Source organism: Saccostrea cucullata, unplaced genomic scaffold, assembly GCF_032062105.1.
Source record: "Saccostrea cucullata isolate Sc308-1 unplaced genomic scaffold, CSIRO_AGI_Scuc_v1 ctg1307, whole genome shotgun sequence".
Lineage (NCBI taxonomy): Eukaryota > Metazoa > Mollusca > Bivalvia > Ostreida > Ostreidae > Saccostrea > Saccostrea cuccullata.
In genome coordinates this window covers 15006-27957 of record NW_026933965.1, presented here as the reverse complement: position 1 = coordinate 27957, position 12952 = coordinate 15006, and the positions used below count along the sequence as shown (strand labels likewise).

The window sequence follows — 12952 nt, the reverse complement described above, 5'->3', positions numbered from 1 at the left end:
TTGTAGGTTAAAAAAGAATAGGTATCCAGGCATTCAGAGAAATTGTGATGATTTTTATACTTATTTGGTATTTTTTGTTCTCTATTTCCGTCATTTATTTAATAATACATAGTTTAAAAGGCTTTTGGTATCATTGCAAGTCACCACAAATCACTTCTAATTTCATATCATGCAAATAAGCATTGGTGTCTAAGGCTGGATTCAAGAAAATCTTATTTCTTTAAAATTGTATTAATTTTTTTTTCCTTTTATATGGTGCAAATGTCAACTTTTATAAAACCTTTTCTAAGACTTCGAAAACCCTTGAATCTTATTAAGATGAATAAAATGAAAATTGTTGCAGAAAAAAAAAAATCATTTTCAAGCTTCATTTTGATGCATTTCAAATTAAACATTAATTTTTGGAGTTATCCTTTCTGGCGGAGGATCGGATATCCTTTACAAATAATTTTGTAAATGGCAAATGACCAAGTAAATTTACGAGTTCCATTTTTGTTTTAAAAAGCAGCTGTCAATGATATAAGAAAGCCTGGACTTTAATTTTCGTGTGGAATGGTTGTGTATATAATTGAAAAGTCGTAAGTTTTTAAGCTGTTGATTTTGGTAAATTCTTGTGATTTCAAATTGACTTAAAGTTCTTTGAACGATATATGGTTTTTATATTGCCCCTCAATCTTTTAATACGTGACTTTAACATGGATCTGATAAATTTAATCCATTTTGACAAGGTGTCAGCGTCTTCTTTTTCATATCTGGTCCATCGTCTGGCGTACTTTTCAACAGAATCCATAATATTTATGAATTTCCAACGCCAGTTGAAGGATCGGCGTTCCCTATATTTAGGACCTTTTAAAATAATTTATCTAAGGCCGTTATTATGAACTATAATTTCGTCACCTTTAATAATATGTCCAGCAGGATTATAGTTACAAGGCGAAGAAGAACATGAACACGATTGAGGATTATGTTTCAGATGATCTGTCTCCAGTCCATGCAATTTTTTTGTAATTGAAAAGTTTGGAAGCAATGGTCGATGTATATTATAGGAAATACAAGGTGTAGCCTTAAAATTAAAAGAATAATGAAATACAAGACCGGACCCTTTTGTGATAAAAAAATATTGCTTATATTGACTGCGGCAATTCCTTTATTGGCATATTGAAGTTTCAGGAAAAGAAGGATTGTTTTAGCTGCATTTTCTGCCAGCACGTGCGGGTTTAAAAAGCCTAGGATTTGCAATATCCATTATCACAGATCCGAGCCTATATAACAATGTCACAATGAGAGATCAAAAAGCTTCTTTTCAGTATGGTAAAATTATAGATATATGTTTTATTGATTTAGTGACATTCTCAAGGAATAGAAAATTCAAATCCCTCTCCCCCAACAAGTAAAACTATTCTGAGCTGATTTGTGTTTTTAACTAGCTCATGTGCTCAGGTGAGCGATGTGGCCCATGGGTTTCTTTTCATTTGAATGTATACACGAATCAGACAACTACACTCACCTCAAACGTTGTACAATCAGCTTATTACGAAATAAAATCTTATAAAATACAGGATTTTTATTAAAATAACGTCTGATGAAAAGGAAATCCATTTACCTTATAATTTTCAGATAGCAAACATTGACCCAAAGCAAGAATTCAATGCTTAACGAAAAGAAAGTTTTAACTTCAGAAAATCAACGTTTTTTTCATAGGTAAATCAAAAGATACTGAAAGGAAAAAGAAACGCAGTGTAACGTAATATGTTTAAAGTTTTTTTTTACTGCATGACAAAAAATTACGAAAATTTGTCAGATGTGAATATTGGTTACTATATGCCCTGAACTCAGTGTTCAGAATTATTTAGCCGTGAAATGTATGACGTCATATTGGACAAATGCTAAAAAGCCAAAAAACACGTGCAATTTGATTACGACAAAATTGCCCATGATCATTTTGTACCATTTGATGTACTTGAAGTATACAAATTGATTTTCAGTATTTGTAGACGTAATGTATTTCATGCAATCTTGTCAATGTCGCCGAATGTTCCATTGGGTCTGGTTTTTACTTTTCCTAGGTAAGGACAAAGGAAACAGCAGCTTGTTTTGCAGTTGCTAGTAAATTTTCCTCCATAGAACGTCTTAACCCTCGTCAGAGAGGGCCTGGAATGGTTTTCAATCAACCGTGACGATGACGTCAGTGCGTAACAAAATCACTTTAAGATTGAGTTCTGTTATTTATCCTGCCACATGTTTAAATGCCACTGTACTCACCACAAAACTACTATAAATGGAGTAGACTATCACAATCATTACATTCACCATAAAACTGAAAGAAACGGTATTTGGATTTTCTTAGCTTTTTAACTTTACGTTGGGATTCCTCTCACTGGCGCATGTGCGCGTTGTTTGCCTTAAATTTTCGGCCTGCTTATCTCCGGCCCATTGTAGCCTCGGTTTATCATCAAGACTTTCTAGCACATAATCACATTTACGCATCCCACTAGTGTCTGTCAAGTCCATCTTTTTCTCATTAATCAGTGGGACTAAGTGGAAGAAAGGGTTCGAAATGCCGACAATGGCCCCTTTCAGCTACATGTAAGCTAGGGTTATCTTGTTGATAAATATCCCTATTTGTAGGATAAATATACAGATGACCTCCGTGCAGAGGAGAAATAAGACTGTGACAGATGCACGAAAGAGACATTGAAAATAAAAAGAATTTTCAATTTTCACTTATGGAGGGTATCGTCATATCAGTTTCAATGACTTACGAATTATGAGTCAAAGTTATATGAAATATTGGTTACATTTTCATTGGAGTTCATTTTAGAAAATACATAAGGAAAAATAAAATTATTTCACCTCGAAAGTTTACCTTATGTTTCTTTTTCCTTTCAGTATATTTATACCCCCGCTTGAAAAGCTGGAGGGTATATAGTTATCGGTATTTCCGTCCGTCCGTCCGTCTGTCTGTGCGTCCGTCCGTCCGTCCGTCTGTCTGTTACGCTTTGGGATACCCATCTCTTATCCGCAACTCCTCTCATACCACTGAAGGAAATTTAATGAAACTTTCACAGAATCTATTACATATTGCCATTGTGCACCTCTTATTTTACTTTTTGATCTGACATATATAGAGTGTAAATGCCTGATTAGTGAGTGACTCAGATTAGCAATCAAATTAACATTAAAATTCCAGAAAGAAAATTTAAAACTTTTTTTTTTCAGAAATATGTGTGAAATCAAAAAGCCTTCTCGAGGCTGGAATAAAGTTCCTGGTGAAGACCATATTAATTTAGCAGACGACATTGAAAGGATAAAAGACTTCAGAAATCGCTTTTCCCATTCCTCTTCAGTTGGATTGGACGACGAAGAATACCAATTGCTGCTTAAAACCTTTGAGGATATATGTAAGAGAATGGAAGAAAGAAAGACTGGGAAAAATTATTGTGAGGTACGGCAAAACCTTTTGATATCAATCGTATTAAAAAAAATCACACATTATGAATCACATATTATGTTGAAGTAAAGTCCATCTAGGTATTTTCATGAAATACAAGAAATATTTTTCTGTTAAAAAAACATTAATGTGAGAAAAAAAATATCTGTCAATCTGTCAAAAACACGAACGTCCGGATTAGCGTGCAAATTAAAAAAAAATGTTAAAAACCTTATAAGTGATTTTTAATCAAACAGTGTTAAGTTTTTATAGAAATCACTGAAGATATGTCGACCTTATTATTAAAAAAGAACTGATATAAATAAGAATGCGTAATTATATTTTAGAAAGACACTCTGCCCGCAATGAACTGGCGCTAATTACAGTCACTTATAGTGGTGTCTCACTTGAAATAGCTAAATGATGTCTGGGACATTCAATCCTCTGCACCTCTTACATATGTACATTGTATCATTTTAAAACATGAATATTTTATCAAAGAATCAGATTCATAAACATGACAATACAACAATTTTAGCCTTGTTTGTAGTTTAAATATTGAGTAATATATCTTTTTTAAACTCTCCCCTCCCTGTTTCACTGGATGAAAAATGGGGACATTTTTTCAGGGTTTATAGTGATAAATATTTCAAAAATTCTTTTGAAAGGTGATTTTTTTTTATAAATATTACAAAGACTATAATGCGGAGTGATACAGCGCTATTATGTTACTCTCGTGGTATAAAAATATACAACTTGAAACATATTCAATATGTAACTGTACATTTAAAATATCTTTTTAAATTTACCGCAAATGTTCCCACTAATACACTGTCCAACAGGAATCGTACTACATACTATAAAGGTAATAAAATAAGGATAAATCCAAATAAAATATATAGCATAAAATTCCGCGACTGATTGAATCTGGGTCAAACTTCGCATTGAATTCTAAGGGTTACTTGTACTTCAATTTCAATCTCACATGATCTCGATACTGACGTATGCTGATGGAGAATTGATGTGTATTAAATACCTGCCTTCGCTCCCCGCGTTTGCACCGTCAAAATATTACATGTACGAGGGTTGTCGCAAAAAGTCGTAGACAATGTTTATAACTTTTTAAGTATACAACCAACGCTAACCAAATGTTGCATAGACATAATATGCTCAATGTTCTTTACAATTTTGAATTCTTTAATATATATCTTTCATATCAATAATTTTAGCACGATTTTTATGAATGCCGATATGGTCTTTCGGCGCACGAACAAAATCCGGAAAAATTTACGTATATAACTACTACTTTTACTTTTATTTATTTAGTACTACTTAAAACATTGAACTAAAATTTCAATCAGTGAAATCAAAACCAAAATCTTAATAATATGTCAAAATTTTATATAAATAGCTTTAGAAACAGACGATTGGCGTCATGATTTTCAAAATGGTGTTAGAATTGAGCTTGAAGAAAATGACCTCGTCAACCGCGTAATTATATAACCGGCGCACGGAGATGTAATAAATTGTTTAGGATATGATTTATATACATCAGAAACGGGAAAAAGGAGTACAGGAGAGATATTACACACTAGATTCTGATAGAGAAGTTATTTTCAAGTGGCATTTGATTCAATGAGAGTTTTTCCTCTATGCCGAAAAAATAGTTACAGCATGTATGAGGTACTGTTTGTTAAACTCAGACAATGTGGAATAATCTGGGTCACGAACGACGTCAAACAACGTGTATTCACTGCTGCCTACAATGTAAGGAAACCTCTCGAATAAAGTTCGACTGAAATTTGAATCTTCTTTAAAAAAAAAACAAAAATAAAAAAAGGACAGTAGTGAATTTAAATAAATCTTATAGTCAAGAGTGGTCTTTAACTTTAAAAAGAATACTGAATGTTATCAGACGCATGTAAAGCAGAAAAAGAGATCATGACGTTATAAAGTATGTAAATTACGTTTACTTTCGTGCGCTGATGCACACTTACATGCTTTCCTTATTTTTTTTTTTTTAAATTTTCTTATTAAATGTGATATCATCATGAAATCATAATAATATTAAAAATGTTCATAAAATCATAAAATGTTCCTTTTTCATAAAGGAAAGAACTTTAATTAAGCAAAGAAAAACTAAACGGTTTTCCCTGTCTACAACTTTTTGGGACAGCCCTCGTACATGTACTTATTCCAATGCAATAGGAAATTTAAATTCTTGTAAATTATAAACTGTACAATGCTTATCGCTTCCCAGTATTTTCAGTACTTTGATTTCAACAATATCTCATTTGATTTATTCTGAGTGTTCTATTTTCGTGTAAATTAGTTTATTGTGATTTTCGACATATATACATATAGTATGTATGTTAAAGCATTCTACTTACTTACAGCAGTCATCACTGCTGAAAGATAATTGATATTAAAAAAAGTACTGGTTGTCAAGTATTATTGCATTATTGCGTTCAGGATTCCCTGTTATGTGTATTTATATGAAGCATTCAGTATATTATTTTTATAAGCTCACCTGAGCCGAAGGCTCAAGTGAGCTTTTCTGATCAAAATCTGTCCGTTGTCTGTCGTCGTTGTCGTTGTTGTTGTCGTTGTCGTCGTAAACTTTTCACATTTTAATCTTCTCCTCAAGAACCACTGGGCCAATTTCAACCAAACTTGTCACAAAGTATCCTTTGGTAAAGGGAATTAAAGTTTGTTAAAATGAAGGGCCAGGCCCTTTTCCAAAGGGGGATAATTATGAATTTGAGAAAAATTACTGCCATTTTGAAAAAAAATCTTCTCAAGAACCACTGGGCCAGAAAAGATGAAACTCGTGTGGAATCATCCTCAGGTAGTGTATATTCAAGTTTGTTCATATCATGACCCCCAGGGGTAGGGTGAGGCCAAAATGGCCGATCAAAATTTTACAAAGGAAATAAAGGAAAAATCTTCTCAAGAACTTCAAGAACCACTGGTCCAGGAAAGATGAAACTCATGTGGAATCATCCTCAGATAATGTCGATTCAAGTTGTTCAAATCATGACCCACGGTGGTAGGGTGGGGCAAAAATGGCCAATCAAAGTTTTACATAGGAATATATAGGAAAATCTTTAAAAATCTTCTTCTCAAGAACCACTGAGCCAGAAAGGATGAAACTCATGTGGAATCATCCCCAGATAGTGTAGATTCAAATTTGTTCAAATCATGACCCCATGGGGTAGGATGGGGCCAAAATAGCTGATCAAAGTTTTACATAGGAGTATATAGGAAAAATCTTCAAAAATCTTCTCCTCAAGAACCACTGGGTCAGGAAAGATGAAACTCATATGGATTTATCCTCAGATAGTGTAGATTAGATTCAAGTTTGTTCAAATCACGGTCCCTGGGGGTAGTGTGGGGCCAAAATGACTGATCAAAGCTTTACCTAGGAGTATATAGGAAAAATCTTAAAGAATTTTCTTCTCAATAGCCATTTAAACAGGAAAAATGAAACTCATGTGAAATTATCCTCAGGTAGTGTAGATTCAAGTTTGTTCAAATCATGACCCCCGGGGGTAGTGTGGGGCCAAAATGGCCGACCAAAAATTAGTTCTCATAGGAATATATAGGGAAACGTTTTAAAATCTTCTTCTCAAGTACTTCAAAGCCATATTTAGTAATATTTATGTAGAATTATCCTCAGATAGTGTAGATTCAAGTTTGTCCAAATCATGATATGTGCTTTTTCCTAGCTGATGTGCTCAGGTGAGCGCTGTGGCCCCTGGGCCTCTTGTAATTGCATGTGATTGACTGATACACTGAAATATTTCACCCCTCGAAAATCATTTCAATCTTGCATTGTGCTGCTGTTGACAATAATTTTTCGGGGTGAACATTTTCATTTTTATACTCAATTACATGTTCATGCAATATTTTGTATATAATTTGTGAAGAGTCTGACATTCTAATAGAAGTTATTGCTTTTTAGATGATGGGGTCTATTCTGAGCGCTCCAATTGATGATACATTGCCATTCCTACTTGGTAGTTACAATATTTTTTGTTAATCTTGTGCTTACGTTTATTGTTTATTTCATTTCCATAATTTGTTTATATACATTTACTAGTAAATTTAATTATTTTTTTCTTTGCTTTTTTATTGAAGTTTCTCAAAAGAACAAAGAAGAAATTGATGATTGGAGAGAAAAAGATAAGCTTTTTTGCGCAACTAGAGCATCAAATGCGGTAAAGAACGTCATTGAAAACAGTTCTATAGTTGTTATTGCAGGCGATATGGAATCTGGAAAAACATTCATCGCTCGACATTTTGCATTACTGTACGCAACATATGATTGGGTGATTGTTCCAATAGAATCTCTGCAATGTTTTGCAAAATATGCATGTCCATATAATTTAACAAAGCAGTTTTATTTGTTAGATGACCCAATGAGTGAAAATGTTGACCAAAATCCGAGCGAGGATTTTTATCATACCTATTTTAGAACACGACACTTCAAAGACTGTAGCGAATGTCCCCAGGTTAAATTGATTATCACATGTAGGACGTCTCTTCTTACATCGCTTCCGACTATCATTACTCAGAAGCAAGTTATTATTGATGATGCTACTTTAAAGCTCAATGAAAACGAAAAAACGGGAATTTTGCGTAAATATACTGATTTACATTTTGACAGCGACGAATTATTAGCGATTATGAGGACGGAGTCCAGGTTTCCATTTCTTTGTTATCAGTTTGGTAAAAATGAAGACTTCAAAGAGCAGAGGAGTAGCTTCTTCACAAATCCATTTGCAGTCTATCAACAAACTATTTCCGAATTAAAAATGAGTTGCAAAAAGAAATACTGTGGACTTATTTATTTGCTTGCTAGAGGTTGCAAAATTGATGCAAACGAAGAAAGGAGTCGTCTTTCCTTTGATAACAAAGATTTTGAAGACATCTGCGAATTGACTGGATTGCCAAAAAATGAATCCCGGTTTTCAATTCTAGATCATCTTGAAATGCTAGTTGGAAGCTTTGTTAAGAAAGAAAAGGGTATATTGACATTCCAAAATGATTTTGTAATAGATGTTGTATCATCAGCTCTAGGAATGTCTTTTCCAAAACAGATGCTACGATATTGTCCACTGGGTTTCATAAGAAGAAAAGTTATAATGACTGAAAGAGGGAAGAAGAATGACAAATTTGCTACATGCTTAAAATGTGAACATATCCCAGATTTGATAAACAGGTTATTAAGCGAAGTAAGGAACAAACAACTCATCGAAGTTTTTACACTTCCTCATCTAAATGATTTTCGCTGTAAAGAAGAAATGAAAAAACAAATATCTCAGTTTCCTGACGATCAGTTTTTGAAGATATTTGTTATCCCTTTTATACAAGAGTCTTCCTCATTACAATCATGTATTCAGGATGGCATTGCCAGAGTCACTCCATTCGATATAAACGTGGTTCTCAATTCCGTTGCACAATGTGCTTCAGAATTTTCAAAGGAATCTTGTGAAGACCTTCTAGATAATGGTTTATTTGAAACATTTCGTGAAATATCGCAAATCTCTTTAGAGGAAAAATACCAAAGCCAGTTTAAAAAAATTAGGCAGAAGATGAAAAAGCAATTACCAAACTTCGATTTGGAAACAATTTTGAATGACAAGGAAAAACGTGAAAAAATTGTTTCCAGGTCTTTCAAAGAACTAACAGAGGTAGCTCCTTTAGGTGAGGATTGGTTCTTTGAATTATTACAGAGGTTTTCTACTCCGATTTTGCATTCTAGATGCTGCGATTCATTCTTGCCTCTTTTAGAAAAAGTAGTGGGTAAATGCTTTAAGGATAAGTTTGGTGATAATGAAAATGGAATAATGATGGAATTAGTGAAAAGAACGTTGAGTGTCAGTAGGCCTGTTCTCAAAAGCTTTCAAGGAAAAAAGCGTCCTGTGGAATTGTTCACGCCCAACCTTAGGCAAGAAGAAAGAAAACTGAAACTAAAAATTGATTTAGGTGACACTGCAGAGTTTTTAAAAGTTGACTTGCTTTTATACTCTAGACGTTTGTCTGGTTTATTTGCTTTGGAATGCTTTAACCACAACGAATTGTTTGATTTCATGATAGACAGAGTTTTACTTTTTTCAGAGGGTAAACAACTTTTGAGAGACCAACAAATCTTCTTTGCAACAGTCATGAATGGCTCTGTTGAACACGCAAGAAAAGTCTTAAATATTTTGGGAAACGAGATGATAAATGACTGCTTTGAGTATTTGAATAATCGTGTCACTCCTCTGCATATTGCATGTGGACTTCTGAAATCAAATATAGTGAAACTTTTACTTGATTTTCGTGTGTCCGTGAATACAAAAGACGCATATGGCCACACCGCCTTAGATTTAGTTCTGTATTCATTAAAAGAGAATTGTACTGTTAACAGAATGGAACGGGGAAAGAAAATAATAAGCATGCTTTTAGAAAGGAAAATTGAAATAACCTCAAAAACGGTGTTCGGAATTTCTTCTTTGCATTTAGCCTCAACTTTTATTAATCCAGAAATACTGATATTGCTTCTTCAAGACTCGGCGCTCATTAACTTTAAGGATAATGACGGGAAAATGCTTTTACATTATGCTGCCATGTCTGGCAATGAACCAGTGATCAATATTCTTTTAAAAAATGGGGCAAATGCAGACACAGTGGATAAAAATGAGGATTCGCCACTTTTACTAGCATGTCAAATGGAACATGTTCGTTGTGTTAAACTTCTAGCTGATCACAATTGCAACTTCGATGTACAAAATTCCAAAGGTTACACTCCACTGATTGTAGCTGCAATGAAGCGCCAGCCTTTAATGTTGAAAACATTACTTGAAAAAAACCCTGATATAAATGCCTTAGATGGTGTAAAAAGAAGTGCCCTGTGGTATGCTGTTAATTGTGAGGACACTGAGTCAATTCTGGTTTTACTTAATGGTGGTGCTAATCAGTTACAATCCGATAATGAGGGGGAAAATGTATTGCACCTAGCCTCAAGGAAGGGAAATACAGAAATTGTAGATATCTTGCTTAGGAATTTACAAAATGTAGATATTTGTACGCGATCAGGAAGTACAGCATTGCATTTGGCATCATTGCATGGCCACGATAAAATTGTTCTACTTTTGCTTAATAAAGGAGCGGATATAAATAAGAATTCAAAATCAGGAAGATCACCTTTGTATTTGGCATCAAAAACAGGAAGTGTTTTAACTGTGGGCGTTTTAGTTTCAAATACTACAATTGATATAAATTGTAACCATCAGTACAATCCTCTTATAATTGCATCAGAGAATGGTCATCTACGTATCGTAGAGCTGCTTTTACAATCAAAGGCAGATGTTAATTATAAAGACTTTTATGAAAGAAGTGCTCTGTGGTACGCAGCAAGGAAAGGACATGTGCATATTGTCTCATATCTTCTAGAACATGGAGCTTTTGTCAATGATTTTGACAAAGATGGAACAAGAGTGCTACATGCAGCAATCGATTCTATGAACTTTCAATTATGTTCAATACTTTTGCATACCGAGGGCATTGATTTTTTTGTGAATAGTAATGAAAATCCAGTTATAAGGGCGTCTAGTACAGGAAATACAGAAATTGTACAATTACTATTCCAAAAGATGTCAATGATAGATAACTACCCTGAGCATGAAAAAGGGATTATAAATCTGTGCTTGATTGCTGCATCATCACATGGTCGCAAAAATTGTGTAAAAATGTTAATGAGCAAGAACTGTGATGTAAATTTCTTGAATGATGAGGGAATGCATCCATTGTGGCTGGCTGCTAGAAATGGTCACGAAGATGTTGTAACTGAGCTTTTGTACCATGGTGCAGAAGTTGATAAATACACTTGCTTTAGTTTTTTTCCGGAGAATTTTCAGTGCATGTCGAATAGCACAGCACTTTATGTAGCCTCTTCTGAAGGACATGTTGACATTGTTAAGATATTGGTGATCTTTGGCGCTGATGTAAATGCATGTTCAGAATGTGGGACAACACCCATTTGCATTGCGTCTTCGTCTGGGCATGAAGAGGTAGTTTCCTTTCTTTTGGAAAATGCGGCAGACATAAACAAACAAAACAAAAACGGAATAACTCCCCTGATGGAGGCTTCGAAGAATGGGCATGTATCAATCGTAAATATGTTGTTGAGCGAAAATGCAGATCCTTTAATAAAAAATGTATCGGGGAAAAAGGCATTGGATTATGCTACAGACAAAAGACAATACAAAATTTCAATGATGTTGGTACGTAATCGTATAAAACCTCCAGATAAGGTTAAAAAACTGTTTTATTTCAAAAAGAGAAGGGTGTCACACTGGGGCTCATATATCAAAGAAAGACATATAAATCAAAGGCTAGATGATTTGTTATTACTATTTAGATTAAGAAGAGTTGAAATAAAAGGAGATGGGAATTGTTTTTTCCGCGCTTTACAACACCAAATTCAAGGTTATGGGTTTGACTCTATGGCGTTGCGAAATATTTTATGTAGACATCTTTCAGATAATATGGATCATTATATATCGTTTTTAGAATTTGGACGGTCGGAAAATAGATTTCAGATATTTAAAAAACAAATTCGTCAGATGGAGAAAAACAGCATATGGAACACAGAACTAGCTGATTGTTTACCGTTGGCAGCTGCAAATGAATTTAAAAGAACAATTAGGATATTCTCTGATAACCTAGACGGCCCTTTAGAAATAATTCCTGATCTTGATACGGCAAGTGGAGACTTTATCAATCTTGTATACATCACATATGGAAAAGGGGAACATTATGACGCTGCAGAGGAGGATACAAAAAAAGAAATAAGGAAACCTGAAGAAATGGAGAACTGCGAAGCTATTGAAAACGAATTGGATAATAAGGACCAAGGAGAAGACCAAGGAGAGGAAGAAATAAGGGAGGAGGAAGAAAGTAAGGTAGAGGATGAGGAAGAAGACAGTTATGAAGAAGAAAGTAAGCACGAAAGCAGTGAGGAGGATGCTGATGCTGATGATGAGAGTGAAGAAGTAGATGATGAACTAATGAAGTTGGTTCAACTGTTTGATAATATTTTCAATATCAAGAAATAAGTTCCATGATTTATATTTGTTTCTTTTTTTCTTTTTTTTTTTTGGTTTTTTTTTTTTGACAGCATGTTTCCTATTTTTGTAAACTAAACTTTTATTTGGTAATAATAAAAAGTGTAATTATTAAATGTATGCAATTGTCACATCCAAGCAAGATATGAGTAATCTACCAGTGCCTATATTAGTTTTAAATTTTAACGTGAACCACAGACTATTATTCTGCATAATAATTCGGTCAAAGAATGTTTTTCGTATTTTCATATTACTCATAACAGTAATACTTTATTATGTCATTATCATTTTAAAACGGTCCTGTCATGAGATTTCTTGACTTTAGTCATTTAAAAGATATCGCTTCACAAATATCTCACTATATAGTGTCAGTAAGCAGTTTCAATTCTTCATGTCTTCATGTTTACGG

General features: G+C 33.8%; 1 protein-coding gene across 1 annotated transcript; it reads left to right on the top strand.

Moving 5' to 3' along the window:
* The first annotated feature begins 8118 nt into the window (after positions 1–8118).
* On the top strand, positions 8119–12534 carry LOC134239700 (ankyrin-2-like). Its single transcript, XM_062721859.1, has one exon. The coding sequence runs from the start codon at positions 8119–8121 to the stop codon at positions 12532–12534; it is 4416 nt and encodes a 1471-aa protein (XP_062577843.1).
* Positions 12535–12952: the final 418 nt, after the last annotated feature.